Source organism: Pezoporus wallicus, unplaced genomic scaffold (assembly GCF_028554395.1).
Source record: "Pezoporus wallicus isolate ANWC-B61680 ecotype Strahan unplaced genomic scaffold, APGP_CSIRO_Pwel_v1 contig_7545, whole genome shotgun sequence".
Taxonomy (NCBI): domain Eukaryota; kingdom Metazoa; phylum Chordata; class Aves; order Psittaciformes; family Psittacidae; genus Pezoporus; species Pezoporus wallicus.
The window spans coordinates 9,526,086-9,550,422 of record NW_026642398.1 but is presented as its reverse complement, the minus strand read 5'-3'; the positions used below and the strand labels follow the sequence as shown (position 1 = coordinate 9,550,422).

At 45.9% G+C, this 24,337-nt stretch overlaps 1 protein-coding gene across 2 annotated transcripts; it reads left to right on the top strand.

Annotated features, from left to right (window-relative positions):
• Positions 1 to 207: 207 nt before the first annotated feature.
• On the top strand, positions 208 to 20,905 carry NTAQ1 (N-terminal glutamine amidase 1). 2 transcript variants are annotated; one of them, XM_057429818.1, is made up of 6 exons: positions 208 to 316; positions 445 to 544; positions 1,072 to 1,122; positions 3,388 to 3,536; positions 3,862 to 3,986; positions 20,116 to 20,905. In XM_057429818.1, the coding sequence occupies exons 1-6, from the start codon at positions 243 to 245 to the stop codon at positions 20,130 to 20,132; spliced, it is 516 nt and encodes a 171-aa protein (XP_057285801.1). In that variant the 5' UTR covers positions 208 to 242; the 3' UTR covers positions 20,133 to 20,905. The 2 variants fall into 2 exon arrangements, with proteins under 2 accessions (XP_057285801.1, XP_057285800.1); XM_057429817.1 differs by lacking the exon at positions 20,116 to 20,905 and adding an exon at positions 11,510 to 11,805 and having other exon boundaries at positions 209 to 316.
• The last annotated feature ends 3,432 nt before the right edge of the window (positions 20,906 to 24,337 follow it).

The following is a 24,337-nucleotide window of genomic DNA, read 5'->3' as shown; positions in this document are numbered from 1 at the left end:
GGCCGCTTCCCGCCGGTAGGGGGCGGGGCCTCTGCTTAAAGGGGCCGCTCTTCCCGCAAGCAGCGGCCGGCTGTCTCTTGTCGTTCTGCGGCCCGCTTGAGGGACCGCCGGGGTACAGGGGCCGCGGTGCCCGGGGAACGCCTGAGGTGGAGCTGCCGCGTCCCCTCAGTGAAGCCGTAGCTGGTGGCGCCCGTCGCTCCCCGCGCTTCCTTCGCCGCTTTTACACCCCGCCGAGGCCGGCCATGGCACGGCCCGCGGCTGCCTACGAACCGGCAGTGCCGGCCCGCCCCGCCTGCGCCTACACCAGTTGCTACTGGTAAGGGCGGCCAGCGGCCGTGCGAGGGGCGGGTGGGAGTTGGGTGGTGGCGTCCGCACCCGCTGAGGCGGGACCCTGTCCGCACCTTGATTGTTTAAACAGAAATAATCAATTCTTGTGTTTTGCAGTGAAGAAAACGTTTGGAAGCTTTGTGAGTACATCAGGAGTCAGGACCAGTACCCATTAGAAGAGTTCTATGCTGTTTTCATATCCAATGATAGGAGGATGGTGAGTCAATGGGGTGTGATGGGGATGCAGCTATGGAGAGGGTCAGGTCTTCAGACTGCTGCCCCTTGTAGGTGAGACGCAGTCCAGGGCTTTAGACTACAGCCTGGCATAGGTAAATGTGGTCCCAGGCATTTTAACCACAGCCTGGCATAGGTAAGAGATGCTCAAAGGTCTCTAGCCTGTAGCCCAACCTGTAAGACATGGTCCAAAACCCTTCTGTAGCTCACTTTGTCTCAGATACCTGAAATCATACCTTGTCAGATCTGTTATTGGCTGCACTCAGGACAGTGGAGAAGCCACAATGCCCCTATGAGCATTCTTCCCTGTGATCTGTCAATCTGGGAGGATGATGATGTTATCTGGAATGGTATCTCCAACTTCATGCTCTTGGGAGATAGAAATGAGAGAAACCTTTCTGACTGTGGAAGTGGATAGGTTAGCAAAGAACAAACCAATTAACCCAAAGGGAATCCGTATTTAATTGAAAGGTTTTATTCACTTTAGATTTATTTACCTGCAACTTTCAGATTCCACTGTGGAAGCAGAAATCGGGACATGGAGATGAGCCTGTTGTCTGGGTAAGGCATTCTGTCCCCTCAGTGATTTTGAGTATGTGCTTCTGTAGTGGATAGCTGCAGGATCAGACATGGGCAATGTCTTTACTGCAGCAGACTGTTCCATCTGAACATAAAGAAACATGTTGTTCTACAGCGAGGGTGATGGAGCACTGGAGCAGGTTGCTCAGGGAGGTTGTGGTATCTCCATCCTTGGAGATATTTAGAAGCCATCTGGACACAGTCCTGGTCAGCTGGCTTTAGGTGTCCCTGCTTGAGCAGCAGCTTGGACCCAGGTGACCTCCAGAGGTCCCTTCTTACCTCAGCCGTTCTCTAACTTTGTATAATATGTATTCTTTTACAACAGATTTATAAAAAGCCTAAATCTGGTGCTGCTTTTTACCATTCATAACAAATCAATAGCAAGACAGTAAAATCTATAGGTGATAAACCTTAACATTGGTAAGATTATTATCTGAGTGTTGTTGAGGCTACCAGCTTTTTAGGATTTGAAGTAGATGTTTGTACTTGTGCAAAGTAGATGAATGAAAATATCCATATAGGCCTGATAGAGGATAGAAAAATAAGCAATGCATGTATTCAGGTGTCAGCAACTAAATTGACCCGTTAATGGTGGCTTTGGAATGTCATTTAATCAATTAATGTCATTCAGTAATTGCCACTACAGAATTCCTTTTAAATACATATGATCAGAGTCCTTTCAGTCACCTGGAACAAACTGTTTCTTGTGGCAATTTCCCCCCCTGAAATTGTACAAAATAATCTGCAAACTGAAGTTCTGTGTTTTCTGAATCACTTATTCTCTCCCAAGATACTGTGCTTCATAGCACAAAAAAGATTTCATTTAAGGAAATCAAAGTCTTACAGAGATGATGTCAAAACGAGTAAGAGAGTCAGGAAAGGCCACTGCAGAAGGTGGATGTCTCATGGATTGAAAGGTGTTTTAACTTGGATGTTTCAGTGGATCATAGGATATGTAAAGTTAATTTTACTTATATTCTGTAACAGCTGCTTCTAAATATCATTGCATACATTACATATATATGTATATATATATACACACATATATATGTGTATATACACATTACATATATATATGTAATGTATAGACACACACATAGAAAGAAATTCTTTACCATAAGGGTGGTGAGGCACTGGAATGGGTTGCCCAGGGAGGTTGTGAATGCTCCATCCCTGGCAGTGTTCAAGGCCAGGTTGGACAGAGCCTTGGGTGACATGGTTTAGTGTGAGGTGTCCCTGCCCATGGCAGGGGGGTTGGAACTTGATGATCTTAAGGTCCTTTCCAAACCTAACTATTCTATGATTTTATATATATATATATATATACACACACACATACATATAGTGGTCTGGCAAAGTAGCTTGCCCAAATGTTTGTCTTCCCAGTCCCTTTGTGGTTCTGTTTAATCTTGAAAGTGCCAAAAGCCAGTGCTTCAAACTCTTTTTGTGAGTGGCTTTAATGTAAGCTTTAGTAAGCTGTTAACGGCTACCTTCAGTTTAATTTTGGAACACAGCAGTGTATGTACCTAACAGCTAACTAAGTAGCTGCAGTGTCTCCAAACCTCCACCACAACCTTGTATGTTTCTTATGACTTAAGGAATAAAACCGCATCTCACAACCTAAGTGACAAGACAAAATGGTTACTTTGAAAAATTAGGGTACAGATGTTTCTGCCCAGCTACAAGAGCTGCTATGGGCATGTCTTTCTCGGCGGTCCTCTTCATGTGAGCCATCTGCTGCCTTTTCAGTTGCATGCTGTTTTTTCGGGTGCTTCTGGCAGCTGAACACTGCACTCAAGTTCAAATTACAGGAACAGGTACAAGTCTCTTATTAGAAGAGATCACTAAATAATTTTAGTCTTAAACTGTCATCTATCATTGTGAGCATTTATTTAGGGCGGGGTCCAAGCTAAAAATACTTATCCCACTCAACTTTTGTGGTTTTTTGCAGGACATGGAAAAGATTTGCTGTTTCTTAGGAGTAATGTACATGTTAGATAAGCCCCAAAGGAGCCTGTAAAGGAGTGGATGGAATAGCAAGCCTTCTTGAAAGGCACAATGGGCCAGACAGGTGTTGGGAAAACGCCTGGTGCCAGAAATGTTACAGGCTTAATAGTTCAAGGGCAGTAAGCAGGATTTAAAGAAAGGGTCTGTAGCTTCTGCTTTTAGGAAGCATTTTTCTCCCCCCTCCCTTTGCCAGTTTCTCATTAAAGCTGTTTAACTCATGGCAATTACCCATTTTCCCAGGACTACCATGTCATTCTACTTCACGTTTCCAGCGGGGAGCAGAACTTCATTTATGATCTCGACACACTGTTGCCGTTCCCATGTCCCTTTGACATGTACAGTGTGGAGGCCTTTAGGTTGGATGATGGCCTTCGTCCAGAATTTCACAGGTGATGACATAAAACATAAAGACCATGAATGTTACTTCGTGAAATTAAAGCTGAAGTTCTCTTTGTGGATGTGTAGTGACAAAGGGCTTTGTGCTATACCCCAGTAGAACATATGCACTATGTTATTTTTCTAAAGCTCTTTACTTTAGTCATCAAACTCCCTTTTCTTTCTTTTCTGCTTGTTAACTTCTTGCCACAATATTTGTGATTTATGTGTTTCATGAAAGGAATGTTCCTTGGTGGGATGAAAGAGCTGTTGTGAGTGAGTGAGTGATGCAGTATTGTATCCATGCATCTTCTGATACGGTTTTGCATTATTATTTAGGAAAATCCGAATGATTCGAGCAGATTTGTACTTGAGGACTTTTGCTTCAGACAGATCTCATATGAAAGATGCAAATGGAAAATGGCACAAACCTCCTCCTTCATACCCTTGTATTGAAACGGCAGGTAAGCTGCCAGAGCTCATTTTTCCTGCTTACAGTGGTGAATGACATAGTCCAAGATGCACGCAAGAAATAGATACCCTTCCATAATGTGTGTCTGGAAGCACATCCAGATAGCTCAGTATTTCATATGTCTGTGAAGCATTTAACACTTCCTTTTCTGAACATGTACAGTCTAGCATGCCTCCTGGCAGCTACCATTATCAAACATTAATTACTCATTAATCTTCAAAAGCTGAGCAGAGAACAGGAGGTAAGTAGTGTTGTTAGAATCGTAGAACAGTTAGGGTTGGAAAGGACCTTAAGATCATCCAGTTCCAACCCCCTGCCATGGGCAGGGACACCTCACACTAAACCATGTCACCCGAGGCTCTGTGCTGTTCTCTTGTTACAGCAGGGAACTGAAGCAAAGAGGCCAAATAACTTGCCTAGGGGGTCACAAAGTGAATTTTTAACATGCTTATTATACCACACTTCAGCTGGCAAGTCCCATCCTGCCAGAGCAAGTCTCTACCAGGTGAATTGGACCTGGGGACACTTTAAAGCAAACTGGCAAATCAGCAAATTTTCCCCCAAGCCTTAAGCCTCTTTTAAGTGTTATTCTACATAATAGCCTCTGGGCCAAGCAGAGAAAGTAAAGGCTTGCTGTCTCCTCTGTAGAGCTGCATAAACCATTCTTATCACACAGCACTTCAGCTTATTCTAATCATGTGCTTGGCAAGCCGGCTAACATCTGCCATGTGTTTGTTTGTTCTCTGGTTTTCCTCCCAGCTGAAGAAGGGCATGGTAAAGTAGTGCATTAAGGGTGTATTCATGTTACTACTCTGCATGTTTGGTTTTGTTGCTTTATTAATAATGCAGCACTGCTGTGTGTTTATATTAGAGAAGGCAGGGTCAAAGAAACATCTTTTGTGTTTAAGTCCAAGTTTATTAAGGTTTTCAATCGCTGGGAAGTTAATTCTCAGTCTTTGGCTTCTATAGAAGCTTGGTGTTGTGCACTGGAGTAGAATGAATCATGAATGTGGGTAGGAGCACCGCTCTAGTTTTCATTGTGAAGCTTTAGGTATTTCTAGACAATTCGGGTTATGAAGCACCTTAAATTCTGTGTCTTGGTCCTTACCTCCAACAAAGTTTTCAACAAAGGTACTGTAGCAGGTGGAGAATGCCTGAACTGCAGTTCACAGTTCCCTGTTAGCTGGAGCCTCCCAGGCACTGGCGGCTTTTTGCCTGTGGAAACCTTCTTGTTGTGACAGTTAAGAGCTAATGAAAGTGTGAGGAATATAGATCGGGCCAGACCAGGAAGGTGGAATAGTTCTATTAGAATGAAAAGAGTAGAAGGCACTACTCACAGATAGTAAGTTACAGAATGACCCAGCCTATTGCAGTTGTGGGCATGTACCTCTAGCTCTAGTAAATGACTCCATAGCTGCAGATCCTGTAACTCTCCCCTTATCTGTCTTGTTTGGCTGAGCTTATCTCACTGGTGAGCAGCACCCTTAGCTGACAAGTGGCCTTAATCAACCTCCAGATTGCCTCTGTGATGTGGTAGATAGTGAAAGATACATAAGTCTTTGCTCCTCTAATGCTTTATTTCTTTACTCTGTAACTTGCCATGCTGGAAGAAACATCCATAGGACATCCAGTCTAACACGTGCTCAAAACAGGGGTTCCTTAGGGCTCTGTCCCAAGTCTAGTCTTTAACACCTCCAGGGATGGAGATTCCACCACCTTCCTGGGCAATCTGTCCCAACATTTGACCACTGTCATGGTAAAATATATAAACAACATTTTCCTGTTTTCATGTAATCAGAATTTCCCATATTCCAACTTGCTTTTTTGCTTCTTGTCCTGTCACCAGGCTCCTCAAGGCAGCTCTGGCTCCATCGTCGTGTCCTCTGATCAGGTAGATGTAGACAGCAGTAAGGTCTCCCATTCATCTCTGTTTAAGACTGAACAGACCCAGTTTCTCACAGCTTTTCCTTGAATATCATGTTCTCCCACCCTGAACAACTTGATGTTCCTCTTCTGGCTCACTCCAGTATGTCACCGTTTTGTTTTTTTTCCTGTACCGGAGAGCTCCAGACTGGATACAGTATTCCAGCTCTGTGCTGATGCACTCTGGTCTCCTGGTCAGTTACTTGGCCAAAAGTGGTAACCCTTGTACACACTGAAGGTGGAAGATCGTTCATTAGGTAACTTCAAGTTCTGGGCAAGAACAGGAATAGATCTAGGGTGCCTCAAGTTGTGTTTCATTCACTACCAGTTTCTCCAGCTTAATTTTGTCTTCCCAGTGTTAATGTAAGGTACGACGATATGTGCTTCAGTGTGCCCAGTCAGTGAGGGATCTGGGTTTAATAGTTGTGGAACAAGCATTTACTTTAACCTTTACCTGAATCTAAGCCCTGGGTGTCTGTAGATGAGCCTGTGTCCTGTAGGCCAACATACAGGTTTTAAAGGCATTGCTCTCAACAAGTGGAACTGGTAATTTTTTCACATTAGAGACTGGTAATGTCTCAGCATGGTTTTATCAGGCATGAAAGTTACTTATTTTAACCTTGATGGAAGACTGGGTGCCAAACCTATTTTTTTTATCATAAAAGAGCCTGGGGTATTAGTGTTCATGCCCATGCCAAATTCCATGGCAGATAACTGTTTTCTCCCTGCCGTCTCACTTAGATAGAGTACTCTGCTTTCCCTCATAATTTGTGTTTGCATAAGATTAAACTGCTTTCAATTACAGCAAATATTTGAAGACTGGAAAAATACAACAAAAATATATTAGTCCTTCTTTTAATGCATGAGCATTGTGCTGTTAAAAATAAACGTGCCCATGAGCTCTTGGTGTTTAAAGACAATCGGCACTCTGGTACTATTCTGTTGATGTACTTTGCTGTGTGTTAAAGCATATTAGTTACATTTATATCACTGCCACTCTTTTCCCACTGGGTTTTAAAGCTTTTAGTTAACTTAAAAGACAAGAATGTTGCTAAAATATCGCCTCTTGCAGAGCAGAGCAGCTGCTAAGCCTGAATATAGCACTTTGGAAAAGGAAATTCTGTAGTATCAAAGTCAAGTGTAAATTATATAGGACCATTGGTAGGATAATGTAATTACCCAGTGTGGAGCTAGGACAGCATCTGGGGCCAGTGATCCTTTTTTATGGTGTATACCAGGAAATGTTTGACCATGAAATTCCTTTCGGAATTAAATCAAGGAATCTCTATCAGTCACCAATTCAGCTTTTTTTTTAAAACTATGACTAACTCAAAAGGAATAATTCTTCAGCTGCCTTTGCGCTGCTCGTGGTGTTGCAAAATAAACCTTCTAAAATAAGTCATCCATCCCAATCCATGCTTAAAAACATTGAAGCTGGAATTAGGTGGCTTTTTAAAGCATTATTTTTCAAAAAGCAAACAATCCCAAGCTACATAACTAAAAACTCCTCAGTATGTCATCAGAACTCGCATGCTAAGCATTAGCCTTTTGGAACTGGCTCTGCTCTAGCTGGTTCCTAGTGCTAGGCCTCTGCGTTCCTTACCGGCCTCTACTCTGCTGCTGTGAGTGCCAGGAGAAGCTGGCCAACTTACCTGGGTGCATGGTGCTTTCTCACACAGCCCTATCCTCTGCTGGAATAAGCATACCTGAGCTGCAGCAGAATAGGTTGCCAGTGGTCTCCTATTTGAAGAAGAAAACCAGGTCCAATCTGATACTTTGTTCAAATACAAAACCAAAGAAGATGCAATATGGTGCACAGATTCATTGTTCCAGGGCTGGCGAGCACAGCCTGGGGTTTTCTTTTAAGTCTTCTTTCCACACATTAATGAGGTCTGATTCTGCTTAGTTTTGAGTCCTGATGAGATCAGCCCTCCTTATTGCAAGCCTGTGTAGAATACAGCTTGCAAGGTGTGTTTCAGAGTTACCTGGAACAGATGGTCTTATGGCTTAACTGTTAGCATCAGCTCTAGCACTGAAAAGCACTGGTTTGGATTTCAGATCTCCTCAGGTGTTTGGTAGCACACTGGCAGGATTGATTTGTAAAGGCTTTTTGTTCTTTTTATTCTTATTAAAATCCCTGGTGGCCATAAATGATGGGGTTTCACTTGTTTGGGGTTTGTTTTGTTTTGAAGACCATGAGTAGTACAGCTGAGAAATTATGGAAGCACTGTGTATGACATCTATGGAACAGGCAAGCTGCTAGACAGAGGCCAGGCAGATGCTTTTCTGTCCTAGTGGAAGCAAAAAGCAGGCACCAGTACAGATGTAAGTAGCCCATATGTGTTTCATAGGAGCCCTTCTGTTCTTGTTTGAGAATAAAACACCAATCTGTCAGGTTAAGTTCTTATTTCATGAGCTTTTGTGGAAGAATCAAGTCAGGGTAAAGGCAATAAAGGTACAATTAAGGATAGAAGTATCTAAATTCTGTGAAAGACTTACTGAAATTACAACAGTTTCTGTGAAAGATCATGACCTTTTGTTTTACACTGAGACAGACCAGGATGTTTTGCAGTCAGTTGTGTCTTGGCTGTGGGACCAATGCCCTCCAGCTGAGTGTGGTAAAAGCCTGCAAAAAGATTCCTCTACCTATTCCTGCAAGGAAGGGGGATCTGAAGAGATCTAAAGATATCTGTACAAGTCTAAAGAACCCAATCTTAGTGACACAGTTTAGTAGTGGCCTTGGGAGTGCTGGGGAGCAGTTGGACTTTATGATCTTAAAGGTCTTTTCCCAACCTATTTGATTCTGTGTTTCTGTTTCAGGTGCCCCCAAGGTTAGGCAGCAGCAGAACTGACCTCGGAGGCTTTGTTTCAGACTTGCTCACTTCCAGCAGCCCTTCGGTACTGCCGTTACGCAGAGTTAGTCCAAGGTCTGTGAGCCAAGCTGAGGCTTGGCTGAACTGTTGCTCTCTAACTACTGCTGGCAGCAGGCACAAGTAGCCTGGCTAGCAGTGCCATCTGCTAGTGTGCAGCCTTTTAGTTCATCCCTGCTCAGGGCAAAAGTGTCAGACTTGATTAAAAAAAAAATGAAGTGATGCAAGAATCCCCAAATGCAGCAGCTAGAGCTCATAGGCAGCACATGTGTGTGTGACAAAGTGGGTTTGGTCCAAGAGGAAGAGCAGCTCTGAGCATGCACAAATGCAAGATCATAGGATAGCTGCAGCACCTCAGGAGGACTGAAAGTGTAGTGTAAATCTTAATGATTTCTTTCTTGTTTTAATTCTGCTCTTGACCATGTATGAATGTTCTATAAAGCATGCTCCTCCTTGCTTTTGGGGTGAAATCCTCTTGTTTGTTAGCTGTAGCATCCAGATGTCTCTTCTGTAAATTCTGCCGTTTGTCACTCATCTGCTTCAGGAAGAGCACTTCGTGCAGTGCATATATATTTTTGCTGAGCTGTTCCTTAAAGCCACAAGGTCTAACATAACACGCATGACAGATACAGCACGAGTAAAAAGAGCAGCACAGAGACTGTTGTCACTCGAATGAAACAGGAGAGGTCTCACTACGCTTTTTCCTATCGCTAGCTCTTGTACTGCTTCAGTGCCGTCTACCGACTGTTCTTAGGCCATCAGCTCTTCACAGGAATCTGACTGTGTGATGCTCTGCCATAATCCTGAATTTAAGAGAGTATTTCATTTCCTACAGGCGATGTGACAGCAACTTCCAAGTCGCTAACAGCAGTGGCTGTGTTTGTAACTCGGCTGGAACAGTCCCCTTTGGGCTTCTTTACCATTCACAGAACAGTCTGTGAAATTATTCTACTATGCTCAGTGCACATAAAGCACTGGGAGGAAAAGACAAGTTGGGAATTAGAAAACAGGCTGGCCAGGCCTACCAGCAAGAGCTGTTAACTGCTCCTCAGTGGTCTCGGCCTGCAACAGCGAATCTGGGCTTGTGCTATTTCAAATTCCCACTGGTGCTAGCCTTGTTCTGCCAGACTCACTTCAGCAGCAGGACCATGCTTGGCTGGACATAAGGATTTTCCATGTGCAGAGCCCAAACAGGTTAACAAGAAAGGAGTTAGGGGCCTGACCTCAGAAATGATGAGAGCTGGGATTAGGCAAATCACAAAGCTGTACCTTAGTGTAGATGTGGTGCAAATAGAGGTTTCAGGGGCTCCATTAAAGGATGGGACTCCTGGGTTTGAGATTCCTGAACATTGTCTTCCCTTCCTTACTTATGTTGTCCATATTACCAAGCATTTTACAGCTGAAGCAAATTCCATTGTATAGGTTTTATAATAAATTCATTTAGAGCCTACATATGTTTAGTTCTTAGTTCTTAAATGAATCACCCATGTTAAAATAAATATATAAATACAGTGGCAAAACTATAACAGTAAATCCAGTGGCTCTCCCACTCTATTCTTTAAGCTCATTCTCTTCCAGCTTTCTTTTAATGAGCATTTAAAAGGCATATGTGCGCAGATTGTCAGTGTGAGCATAAAAGAAGGAAGTTCAAGGAAGTTTGTAGTCAGAGCTGACTAGGCGAAGGAATCGGAAATCTCTGCTCAGCGTGAGACGGCAAGGCTTTGTACCAGCCCAGCTCCAGAAAAAGAATGTATGGGGTACCTAAACCCATAACTGCACACCAGCACTCTCCACTGAGCTCTCCTATAATCCATAGGAGTGACAGTATGATTTCTGCCTCTTCTGCAGGAGTTGGAGCAGATCAAACTCCTGGCAAAGAGCAGTCATGGCTACTGACTTTGTACTGTGGTTCAGGATTCAAACCAACCAGTGTCTGCCCCAGCCTAGGTTGATACCCTTCTTCACCTGAGCATCCCTCCAGGCTACAGGCTGGGTTAGTCACACATTTCCTCTTGTGTGTCTATTCTGGCCTTGCAGTGCACTGGTATGCAGGTTCAGGGCTGCAGGGAAAGCAAATCTGGAGCAAATGCTGTAGTCTGGGAAGTCACAAATGTTAGGTTTGCCAAGGGGCAAATCAATTCTGAGAGGTACTAAGCAAGTTCCAGGTCTGACTGCTGCTCTGTCTGAGTTCCTCTGTAGTCAGTGCAAAAGCTGACTCAGTTGACTTTGATTCAGAATGTAATGGGGGAATAATACCTCCCCTGCTTTTGAGTAATGACACCGCTGTGAATGCAGGAAGACAGCAAGTACCTGTTGTATTGCAATTCCCTGTGTTGGTTGTTCCTTGCACTCCAGTTCTCTGACACTACTTGACCCTTCTAGGCTGCCTTTGCGGGGAAAAATCTTACTCTTTCTATGCACACTAGTTTCTAATGACTAAGGATACTGACTAATGCAGTAATGTAATTATTGCTGTGTGCAGAGAGAGGGATCAGGGGCAAAAGCAACATTTCAGAGGCTGGAAGTAGATGTTTTCAGAGCACTGTACAATTTTCAAAGCCTTGCTGGGCTGCTGCTCAGGCAACGTGCTGTGAACTGTTATGCTGTTTTGAACTGAACTGTCGAAGAGGAGTCTTGGGGCTTTCTCTGCATAGGTGTGTACCTGTGCTACAGAAGCTGCAACAAGAACTTAAATATTGCCCATTTCTGGTCTTTTTTTTAGACTCCAAGATGAACTTGGATGATTTTATCAGTATGAATCCCAAAGTGGGATGGGGCTCAGTGTTTCCCCTTCCGGACTTCGTACATCGATTTGGCAGGCAGACTGACTACAGCTATTCCTTGGAAGGACAGTGACGTGAACAAAGATCTCCCCGCTTCTGTTCTCAGTGTTTTGCTGCTTTTATGTTTTATTTATGGTTTACATTTCTGTACATGGAGTAAGTATTTGGGAAGGTAGGATACCTGATCAGAAATATCGTGAACTGAATAAAACCTTTTATTTTGATTATGTAAGAAGGAGCTTGGTTTTTGCTGTCAAATCAAAAGCAGATATCTCACCATAAGCACATTACTTTTCCATCTACTGTGCCCAAACTGAAAAGAGCGTTTGCATGCTGTTAAGAAAAGCTTCTGGAAAAAGATATGCATGAAATACTGAACAGTGTAGCTCAACTTGCTACATGTCACCACATTTCAGAAGTGAGATGCAGTATGTTTGCTTTGTGTTATGATTCCTATCACTTACATAACAGATGGTGCATCTCAGTTTAGTCACCAGCTTTATCAATTGAGCCTTATTTAGCAGAAGCCTAAAGGTCAGACCCACAAAAGGAAGACAGATTTAGTAGCACGAACTCCCAAGCACTACGTAAAACCAGACAAGTATCTAAGTTTTTGTGCTGTACAAGGAGAGAATTAAATGTGCTGCCATTTCAGTTAAACTGTCCCAGTGCTGATGCTTGCTGGAAGATGCAGTTGCTTTTGCTTAACGCTTGTGTGTCCTCACCTTCCCCCATGTGTTTGCACTTGGCATTTGTCTGGCCCCATAGTAATCCAGGGTAGGAAGCTAAAACGACAGGAAGAAGGATGGGAGTTTTTTCTGGGTCTTAGCTCCTTGAACTGGCTTGTCATGAGGTCAGACAGCTGCTGGTGTAAGGAAATCAGCTGGGACATATGGCTGGGGGGGAAGGGAATGAGCAAGCCTCCCCCATACAGGGCTGCTTGCTGCTGAATTTCCTTAGAGGTTATACCAAGCTTACAGGGGAACCCAGGAAAGCCACTCTGTTGATTGAGAGCTTGGAACAGTCTCCCACGTCTTAGAAGAGTGCCCTAAAAACATGGGATTACAGAAATAGGCTGCGATGGGATGTTTAATTATCTGGGTTTGGAGCTGTTCTACTTTACCTACTAACATGTCATAGAATTATAGACTGGTAGAATAATTCATGTTCAAATTGGGTCAGACCAGGCTGCTCAGGTCTTTATCCAGTCAGGCCTTGGAAACCCACTGGGATTGAGACTGCTGACAAACGTGATGGACTTTGGTCTTGGTGAGGAAAAGCATAGTAATGGTCATAAGTATTAAGGTATTATTTTATTTGTAAGTACAGAAAAGTATAAAAACTTCACAGATATTTATGTATATTACTGTTACACAGGTATGCTGTTACATATATGTTGTGTGACTCTATCTCCCATTAGTTCCCGAGAATTTACATTAACAACAGTGACAGACCATTGAACAACAGTGGGACTGATTTGCTTCACCCACACCTCACTTTTTCTGTGTCATAAGGGCTTGCTGACTGTAGAAACTTGACTTTCTGTGGCCAGACCAGCATGGCTGGTTGCTGTGCAGATAGGCTGCTACCACATGGATCCCTTGGGTGCCAGCATGAGCTATGGATAGGCACCACTCATCCACAGAGTGGGAGAGTTGCTCTGTAGTTTCTGGCTCTGTGAACCAGCTTTACCAGAAGAGATTGAAGTGATGGGACTTGGTGTTCCTGAGCTTGGAGCTCTCCAGAGGGGGGGCAGCTCTGGATTTAACCACATACACCTCTGAAAGGTCTGATTTATTGTGTTTGGTTGAAACAGCAGCTCTTTCTGCATGACACTACTGTGGCAGCCATGCTTTGAGTGAGTGAAGGTGGTGTTATTTACTATTGTTGGGTGATGTCAGGATTGACTGTGAGCGTGCACAGCAGCAGCAGTTTGCTTGCTGAGCACCGTATAGATGACAACCCAGCGCCCAGCACTGCCCATGTTGGGCAGTAGCAGAACTGGGAGTTTAAAGATGAACACTCTGGAAAAGCAGGTTATGCTAAGTACTTTTTATCGCTCAAGTAAGTGATTGAATCTCACATACACAGTGTTCCTCTGCATTGATCAACAGACCCTTTAAGCTGTTGTAGAACATGAGGTTCTCATCCCTCCGTACTTGAGTATGTCATTTGATTTAAATACTGAGCTGCCAACCTCAGCTGGTTTCTAGTGCCTGAAATCCATGACACACTCCCTTCACTGAGGCTCAGAGGCAAGAATTTGCCTGGTTTAATCTAGTTTCAGGGTCGAGGCTGTTAGGGTGACCAGTCACAACCACTATTCAGAGCATACAAGTTAAAAAAAACCACCAATTCTGTCTAATCATGCTGAACAGATGCTTAATTTTGCATGTAGCAAGATAGGTGTCATGAGAGCTTTTCTAGAATTGACCATCTTTTGTAGCTCTTGCAGAAAGTTGTCATTCCACAGGGACAGGCAGAAGTCAGAGCATGATTTCACTCAGTGCTGAGCAGGTTGGTACTGTGGTGCTGTCTCTGTAGCCCTTCAGGCCTGGTGGCGTTTCATCACCATTTCGGAAGCTGTGCTGTTAGAAAGAATTCAGGAGTGCATCAAGCGCTCATTTACAGCCCAAATAGGAGGAGAAGCTGCTTGCATCACTACAATTAGCAGAGACCAGCCTGTTTTATAGAGCTCATTAGCCATGGTGTCTCATTAGAGAGACTTAGTGAATTCCCTCCTCTCTTTGCTCCTTTCTCTCCCCAGCTACCCCTTGTTCTGACTGTTTTGGGGCACTTGCTGTGTTAACCTTTCTGCTGTACCTCATACTGGTGTGTGAGGTGGCCCCACTGGCACAGTTTACTCACTGAGCCCCACAAGTTGCAGGCAGAAAAGCAGAGTTAATTGAGAGCTGCTTTGCCAAGTGCCAGCAGAAGCAGCCCATGTCAGAAGTGCAAGAGCGGCCGCTGTAAAGCTGATGGTGATGAGGCAACTTCGCTGCCACTAATTACCACTGCTTACCAGCTCTGAGATAACATGTATTTAAACACCTAAGAGTTAAGTGACTTTATACCACAGGTGTGCATAGGCTAGGGGTACACCATGCAGTAGAGTGTGACTTGGTGGTCCTCAGGTGCAGCTCCAAGCTGGCCAGCACATTCACCCAGCCAAAGTGGTGCTCTCCCTAGAACCTTCAACCCTGCTGCAGGGAGCTGGGCTGTGAGATACAAAGTACTATGGAAGCTTTGGCATTACTGCGGGGATGCACTGGCACAGCAGAAACAACACCACATGCTCACCTGTACTCTATGCTATCGATAGACTGCAAGACTTTTAATCTCCCTGTGTCCAGATGATGTCCCACTCTGTCCAGCACAAAGATAATCTGCTTATTCGCTTTCACTACAGTGGTTTCTTAGTGCAGCTTAGTTTTCCATTGCCTTTCAGCCTTCATTACCTTGTCCTTTGCATTGTGAAATCTTTCTGTTGTCTGGTTATTACAGTAGCTGTGTTTTGAAATCCCCTAAGTGGTGGCTTTTTAGACTAGGTCACCCTTGAGTCAGGCACTGAACAAAGCCGGGAGAAACCCCCTTGCCCTCAGGTCAGTTACTCACAATCCCACGATCTCCCAGCATCTGTATTCTGTTTGTCACTGGAAATTCTCCATCACTTTTACTTCTAGACATCATAGGGCAAGTCCCTGATCGCCTTATAATGGGGGGACAACCTATCTTAGAATCATAGAATCGTTAGGGTTGGAAAGGACCTTAAGATCATCCAGTTGCAATCCCCCTGCCATGGGCAGGGACACCTCACACTAAACCATGTCACCCAAGGCTCTGTCCAACCTGGCCTCGAACACTGTCAGAGAAGGAGCATTCACATCTTCCCTGGGCAACCCATTCCAGTGCCTCACCACCCTCACAGTAAAGAACTTCTTCCTCATATCCAATCTAAACTTTCCCTGTTTAAGTTTGAACCCATTACCCCTTGTCCTGTCACTACAGTCCCTAATGAAGAGTCCTCCACAGCACCTTTGTAGGCCCCCTTCAGATACTGGAAGGCTGCTATGAGGTCTCCATACAGCCTTCTCTTCTCCAGGCTGAACAGCCCAACTTCCTCAGCCTGTCTTCATACGGGAGGTGCTCCAGTCCCCTGATCATCCTCGTGGCCCTTCTCTGGACTTGTTCCAACAGTTCCATGTCCTTCTATCTTAGGGTAGTTCTTGTGTCCATCAGGCTATTGATGCAGTAACCTGCAACATGAGGTAGGACACCCACGTCTCTCCTGCCTCTTTCTCTTCTATGCTGCTGCTTTTTAGTTAATGATACAGTTTATTTGATAACTAAGCATTTCTGTTTGCCTGTTTGGGACTTCAGGAAAACAAAAAGCTTGTTTTTCCTGGCATGCATTTGCTTGGTCAGTGCATTTTCACCAATATGAGCAGCTGTCTTGAGAAAATACTATTTCTCAGCTGGCCAGCAGAGAGAGCAGTCAGCATTCGGTGGACGGGTTTGGGATGCTTGGCCAGAGCTGCTCTCCTGCCTGCTTTGCCCTGCCGGTACCTGCTACAGTTACAGAAAGATAACCCTGACAGCAGTGCAGAAGTGATCTGTATCTGCAAGGCTGTAGGCAACGTATTGCCCTTGACTGCCTGTGTCTCTAATGTGAGAGCCAGTCCATCCTGTGCATCAAGGGCTATATGGCAACAGAGTCAAAACACCTACCAATGTCTGGGGATCTGTTCAGCGTTCACAATCCCTACTGAAATGGGAAATCCCTAAGAATATCAGACTAACTGCTTCACTGTCAATTTATGGACTTCAGAGGTTACATTTATGTATCAGGGATACTGCACTCTGATCTGTGCTGTGAAGGAGGCTTGGGTGACATGGTTTAGTGTGAGGTGTCCCTGCCCATGGCAGGGGGTTGGAACTGGATGATCTTAAGGTCCTTTCCAACCTTAACTATTCTATGAGTCTAAGGAGGCAGAGACACTGGGGTGCGTCTGTATGAACCAGAGTCCAGTATGACAGCCCTGGTCGGGACATTTTGACCTGCATGGCCACTTCTCACCCCCTCATCATCCAGCCAGAGCCTCAGGCATGCCCTGAAGCACTGTTGCTCTCCAAATATCTACTGTGAAATCACCACCTCTGGGGTTCACTTCCCTTTTGTTAGAATGACTTTGGTCCAAATTTTATCATATTGCCTCAAACACAGCTGTGGATAGAATGACCTAAGAAGTTGTACCGGGGAATAGTATTTCATCTCCTCTTGAGGTGAAACCTGTCTGGACATCTGGTAATTACCAACTCAGAAATGTGAGGGAGGGAATGTGGTGATTTTCCTCTCCCTTCTGGCTCCCTCCTTATGCAAGAGCTGGCCCAGTTGAGGCCAAGGTTAATGAAGCATACCCAGAGAGTGAGTGTCTGGAGACATTTGCTCAGGTTTGCTCAGCAGCTGCCTGCCCCCTTTCCATGGAGCTCAGCTCCAGGTGAAGGCTTTCATTTGTGACTGTGGAGTGAGAAGTGAAGCACTCCATACAAATGCAGCCTTTCAACAAGTTAAGTGCAGCTGCACCAGTGGTTCTGGAAAATCTCTCCAGTTTGACCTAAGATAAACAAATATGGTTCCTTAAGTATCCTCAGTGTTTCCTTATACTTACAGTAGGAAATACCTTGGATATTGAGGGCAGCTAGAACAAATCTTACTTGGTTATCTAAGGCCTCTGGCAAGTCCCTGAGTTTCTGAGTGAGCTGAGCCACTTCTTAGGCATGAGGCATACCAAACTTCATTTTATAGTGATAATAATAAGCGTTCAAAGGACCCGAGCTGTGAACTGTCACTCACAAAGCCTGAGTTGAAGCAGCTTTATTCACCTGAAGCTCACTTTAAGTGTCTGGTGCTGGTGCAGAGGGCCATGAGCAGGGTATTTCCGATGAGCTGGATTCCTGACATCATATTACTCCAAAGCAGGAAATGCTCATTTGGCCTGGTTCAGTGTCATACTGGCCTTCCCATGCAGGGCTATATCTGGAACCCAAACACTGCAATAAGGCAGGAATCATTATATGTTATTCCTTTTTAAACAGCCTACACAGCAAGAAGATGGTAGTTATCTCAGCCTTCCCTTCTCCTTAGTATGCAATTGTGGTGGCGTGCTTCCCACCGTCTCAGCTTGGCTGCTGAAATGGCAGCGCACCAGCTCCGCGCTTGGAGCCATCCCGAGAAAACGTTCTGCTGCAGCTTTTAACCGTTTCGCTGTAAAGCTCTTCCACCGCCGGGGTGAAGCAAGGGTTTCCAGTCCCTGTTTATAGCCAGTGTAATCAGCTCGGCTATTTATACAGTGCTCATGACAGAGCACTTTGCTGTATGAAATGGTGACAGTTTTATTTATACCAGCGCAAAAACAAAGTCATCGCGGACCGAGGAGGCGACGTTCAGAGTATTCTTTCCTCACTACGTGACGCTCTTCAGCAGCTCAGACTTTTGTCAGGCAAAGTCGTGCTCCTAGGGAAAAAAAATACAGCCCTATGGAAGGCAGGGATCCCACCAGCCTTTGTCTGCTCTGTGTCTGTGAAGGAAATGGGACTGTTTAGTCAAGTAGCTTCTACCAGCGGCTACCTCGATATGAACATGCAGCGCTGCCAGCAACGTCCATAGAGTTGTCTTAGTTCAGCTAAAAGCAGAGTTTGATCTGCTCTGCCAGAGGTACTAAAAATACCTTTTAATATGCTAAGGTATGTGTCTGGCCAGGGCTTGTTTTCAAATGCATCGTTCCATGGAGTTGCTGCAAAATAAACGGAGCACAAGTAGCTCCCTCTGGAGATGCAAAATACCCAGTGCTGCAGGGATCCAGCCTTTCCCCTGCCTTGGTCCCAGCAGAAAGGTGGGAAGAAGGGACTTGAGGGGATTTGCAGTGCTGTATTTGTCAGAGGTGTTTTACTCAGAAGTTTCCTTAATCCTTGCTCTCATTTAACTTGTTTGACAAGTATTAAATAAACCTCCCCATGCTGGGTGTTCCTGAGATCTGAAATGCTAAGTGAGGGGCTTCATTCCCAGCAGAGAAGACCCTCCCATGGTCCTGGCAGCCCCTCCAAGCTCACACCATGCACAGGCTGGATCCATGCATGGAAGCAAAGCCCCAGCCTCCCCCTAAAGGCTGAGTGAGCCAGGGTGAAGCAGTCTCCCTCCCAGCAGCTGCAGAGCCCAAGTGGGACCTTCCTGCTGGTGCTCGCTGTGGTCTTGCTGCTTTGAACCACCACAGAAATCCAGGGCTGTGGAATGGCTCAGCCCAGCCCTGGCCACACGGGCGCATCCTCAGCCCTTGCCGGGATCATGGTGTACCTGCTGCTGGTGCTGTGCAGGGGCAGTGCAGGCGGTGAAGGTGGCAGGACACTACCGCTTGCTGGGTTTATGGAAATCCTCAGAAATTGGGATTATCTGTGCTCATTCAGTGAGCAAATGCCCTGGTTTAGGAGGTGGAGTCTATGACAAAAACCCATATGTGGAGGTTGTCCTGTACTGGGGACATCCGAGGCCCAACATGTGACAAAAGCACATGTATGGGGTCCAAAAGAGGCGTTATCATCTTCACTGTCACTTGGCCTCATCTGAAATGAGAGAGACATTGCTGTATCTTGCAGTAAGGTCCTCTGCCCTGCCTGCATAGTGCAATAGAGCCTACTCCCAGATGATTCAAATAATGTTATAACTACTTCTTGCTGTTGCTTAATGTGTTTGGGGAATGATCTATGGATCTGCAGCAGTACAGCCATTAGCACGGCTGGATTAGCAAGTGGAAGCTTTGTTTCGAGCTTTCTGTAATAAAATACCCCAGTGCTGAGGCATGCAGGCTCGCTAGGGTTTCACTGCCAACTGAAGAGAATGAGGGCAAAGGGTGATTAAATATTAAGTGAGATGCAAGATCCCACTGAAGCAGTTAATCTGGTAACCTGAGGATGGGCTGGAGGTAAAGGTGGCTTCCTGGGGGAGATACCTGAGAGGGTACGACAGCAACCAGCAAGAGGAGCTTTGGGGTTCCTCCATCAGTTTCCAGTGCCAAGAGACCTCAGGGGTAACGTGTGCTCATGGAGAAGGGACCCTTGGAATATGTGTATCCTTTTCTATTTGGATTTCCACCTCCTCCATAAATCAAACACCATTTCTGGCTGCGTTAGACTGTCAAGCAGGCTGTACTTACATCAGGCAGAAGACATTCTGCCTGAAAAAGAGAAATAGGTCCATGATTAATACAGAAACATTCCTTCCCCACCGCAGGATGAACCGTGTTCTAAAGCCTCTCCTTCAAGCAAAGCTGCTGCTGACAAGAAAACTGTTGACCTTCTTACACTACAGTGAGGCTTTTGAAAGACATCTTTATTGTGTGTCCGCATGCCTGCACATGCGTGTCTGTGTGCCTCTCCACATGTACAGACACAGACGGCTTCCTTTGCAGCGGGTATTGGTTCCTGAGCTTGCTGAGCTCACCTCAGCCTTAGCAATGAGTGGTGTTAACTTATATCCTCACTGCTCCGTTAGCAGTTGGCCCTTCCTGAGGAGGACCCACGCCTTGGCTGCTGCTGCCTACCTGGGTGTAAGTGATGTGAAGGCTCCTGCTCTGCTCCCTCCTCGCTGGCACAATCATGGGCAAGTAAATCTGGTTAAATCAAGACCCCTTACCTTTCTGAGGCTCTCAGGCCAGTGTATTACTGCACTCCCATCATTTCCCCCATCCCATACCCCCTCGGAAACATTGAAAGATGTTATCTTTTCCTGATACAAGCTATGCTAAAGCTTGGTTCCTTCAGGAGACAAACTGGTAGCGGAAACATTGACAGCCATACAGGCAAATATTGTCCTGCTTAAAATCTTTATTTAGATTGCTCCATTGCGAGGAGAGCTGTTTGTTTGTTGGGTTTTATTTCTCATTTTGGACGGTGCTAAAGACGCCATAAAATTAACTACAGTATTATTCCAGTGGTTCATGCGCTTCATGGGCCTTCAAAATTAAAAGCAACCACGATAAAATGAAGCAAACAAACAGTCCTGAGGAGGCCCTAATCCCTCTCCCCCGTGCTCGCAGCAGCCACCAAAGCCAGCCGGGGTCCCTGGAGGGCAGGAGCGGCAGACCCTGGGCTGAGAGGGATCCTTGGGAGGGCTTTGTTGCTCTGCCATGGGGATGTTAAAGATTCTGGCCCGCTGACAGCCTATGCAGTAAGCATAAACATTTGGCTCCAGCAAAGGGCTGCAGACGAGAGGCAAGTTGAGCATGAGATAAAGAGGGGCTTTGCAATAGTGCCTAGCTGAGCAAGGGCTGCAGGGGGGAACCCGAGGCGGGCACAGGGAGATGCAGCCATCAGTGGAGGATGGAGCTGGGCACCTGCTGGGTGCCTCTGCAGGCTCCTGGGGCTCCCAGCTGATGGCTCGTGCTGGGGGCAGGGGAAGAGCTTGAGAAAGGGTTGAAAATACATCACTGGGGGCATTGGGGGTCTGAGGAAAGAGCTTGAAGCAGAACTGAGGATGTTCAGCCTGGAGAAGAGAAGGCTGCATGGAGACCTCATAGCAGCCTTCCAGTATCTGAAGGGGGCCTATAGGGATGCTGGAGAGGGGCTCTTCATTAGGGACTGTAGTGACAGGGCAAGGGGTAACGGGTTCAAACTTCAACAGGGGAAGTTTAGATTGGATATAAGGAAGAAGTTCTTTACTGTAAAGGTGGTGAGGCACTGGAATGGGTTGCCCAAGGAAGTTGTGAATGCTCCATCCCTGTTGGTGTTCAAGACCAGGTTGGACATGTTGGGAGACATGGTTTGGGGTGAGGCATCCTTGCCCATGGCAGGGGGTTGGAACTGAATGATGTTAACGTCCTTTCCCACTCAAACCATTCTATGATTCTCTGATTCTGTGCTTGTAGCATTGCTTTTGATCATGGTGTGTTACACATCCCAACAGCAGCCATTTTGCAGGGGCAAGGGGTATAAGGAAGTAAAGAGCACTCAGGCCTCCACTTCCCAGCTCTTCCCAAGCAGACCAGCTGCCCACAATAGTTCAGGCTTAATTTGTGCCCTGGGTTCTTTGCAACACTCCTTTAAAACTCAGGTCTTGCCCTGCTGACAGCAGAGCAGCATCGCTGTGCTGCAGCCTGGGGTCACCCAGCCCTCAGGCTCCTGCTTTCCAGAAGGGCCAAGTGGAGGGAATGCTGCATTTTTGCAGTCTCTTAAAGAATAAAGAACTTTGTAAATACCAAAGAAATGACCTTGGGGGCTTTGACAGCCTGAGCAGAAGGGGTGTGAGGTGCTGCTGTTCCACCCAGGGGTGTTCCAGACCAGCTCTGCCTGGCTCCGTGTGCGAGGATGGGTGCTGCATGGCGGCCGCTCCCTCACAGCTACACGTGTATGAGGTGGTTCACTTGGCTCGTTGCTCCTGAGCATTCAGCATAAGCAGGGAATAATAAAATACAACTTTTCCTCAGGGACTGGAGGAAACAAATTCCTGCCTGGGTGTAGCTGGGGGCAGAGCCTGGCTCATTATTTTCTATGAAACAATTCCCACGTGGCCTTGTGGAAGCCCAGCTCTGTTTCTTTTTTTTCCCTTCTCATTTTTCTACTTCCTTAAACTTTCCAAAACACTCGGCACTAACATATTTTCCCCAGTCACATGTGTCTGCGAGGAGAGAAAAGGTTAAATTCTCCCTTCGTACTATAATGTAATTCATTTCCTGTTTTTCACAACTGTCTAGACACAGATCTAACGAGCATTAACCCTCAATCCCACCATTGGGTTAAAAATAGAGGCTTTATATATAAAAGTGTGTGGTAAGAGAAAGATTGTAGGTTTCTACCTACAACCAGGAGCCAGCTCTTTTCAAGGAGAACCATTTAATTGTCTATAAGCAAGAAAAAAAAACCCAAATAAAATAACTTTAGTTTCAGACGTTTAAAAAGGCTCCTGGTTGCTTTATATACACAAGCAGCAGGGACACATTGATCCCCCTTCATGAGTTATATTTGTCTGGATTTACACCTCCGGCTATATCCAAAAAAGAAAGAATAAATTCCACTTCACTAGGAAAGCTATAATAAGATTGGGAGAAAGTCATTTGGAAGAGAACCCACGTTGAAAACCATGGCCAGGGTCTGATGGGAGACCCGTGGACAGAATGTCCCCCAGCCGAGGAGGGTGCCCCATACTCCAAGGGTTAAAGCAGTACGAAGAGGCACCTCACGTTGGCTGCAGTGTGTTAGGGCCCAAACTCCACAGCATTTAAGTACTTCTTCAGGCATGATCAGACCCAGTGGGCTCAAGCTGGATGGTGGTTGGGATGGATGCTGGCCCTAGGCTGAGCCTGGCAATGGCCCTGTGGATGCACAGCCTCCTCTGACACTCTTCCTGTGGGCCGGGATGCTGCACCAGGGCAGGAGGAAGGAGAGGTTCCTGGCCTGTAGCATGAGCTGAACCCCTCACAAAGTACAGGCTTTGGGGAAAAGCAAGGAGAAAACAGAACTGCAGCTACCTTGGCCCTGGGAGCAGGCAGAGACAGAGATGGCTTCTAGGCTGTCACCTGTCACACACACCATTCCCATCACTGATTACCCACAGAGACACCCTTTTAGGTACTTCACAAATAATATGCCTGTAAGAACAAGCTTATCTCAGTGCTCAAAAGCCCTGTAAAAGTCAGTTGAAATCCATGCTGTGAAGAGGAGGGACTTGCATTTCCTGCATTGACTGCGTTTCTTTTCCACAGACACAACCCCCCCAGGGGTGGTTTTTACCCTGTGTGTGGAGAGGGCAGCGGGCTCCTTCCCTCCAGCAGCTGCAGGAGGACCACAGCACCCCACATCATCTCTGCCACCTCAGCCCCAAAACCTGCTGGGGCTGCCTCCTGCATCCAAGGCCTGTTCTGAGCAGGACTGAAACAATCCAAGGAAAACGCATTAAAAAGACATTAGTTTGTTTGTTTTCTACTAAAAAGCACAGCATATTGCACATCAAGAATGGCAAGGGGTGAACTCGTTTCTTTCCAGCTTAGGGAAGGCCTTTGAACCCACACGAGCTATTTATAGAGCCTTTTAGAAAACAGCTCTCCCATTCCTGCAATTCTGATGACAGAAGCAGCTCAGGTTTTGTTAAAAATAAAGCAAACCCCTACACGATTGACAGGGGCTCACCCCACGCCCCTTGTGAAGCAGAGAAGTAGAACTGAGAACTGGGGAAAGCTGGGGCAAAGCAGAGTTGTGATCTTAATATTTGATGTGTGCTTTTCAAAATGCCTTTTGCCCAAACTCTGCTCCTTTGTTAGGCTCCAACCATTGAGGATGCTTCAAGGAATTAACAGGGTGACTGGTTACTGATCCAAGTGGAACAGGTTGTCCAGAGAAGCTGTGGCTGCCCCACCCCTGGCAGTGTTCAAGGCCAGGCTGGACAGGCCTTGGAGCAACCTGGTCTAGTGGAAGATGTCCCTGCCCATGGCAGAGGTTGGAACTGGATGAGCTTTAAGGTCCCTTTCAACCCAAACCATCCGGTGACCTCATCCATGCTTCTGGCTGCCTCAACAGCTACCCTGAGTGCTCTTAAAAGGTAGAGATGTTAATGGCAACAACACAGAAGTAAGAACAATCATGGAATAGTTAGGGTTGGAAAGGACCTTAAGATCATCCAGTTCTAACCCCCCTGCCATGGGCAGGGACACCTCACACTAAACCATATCACCCAAGACTCTGTCCAACCTGGTCTTGAACACTGCCAGGGATGGAGCATTCAC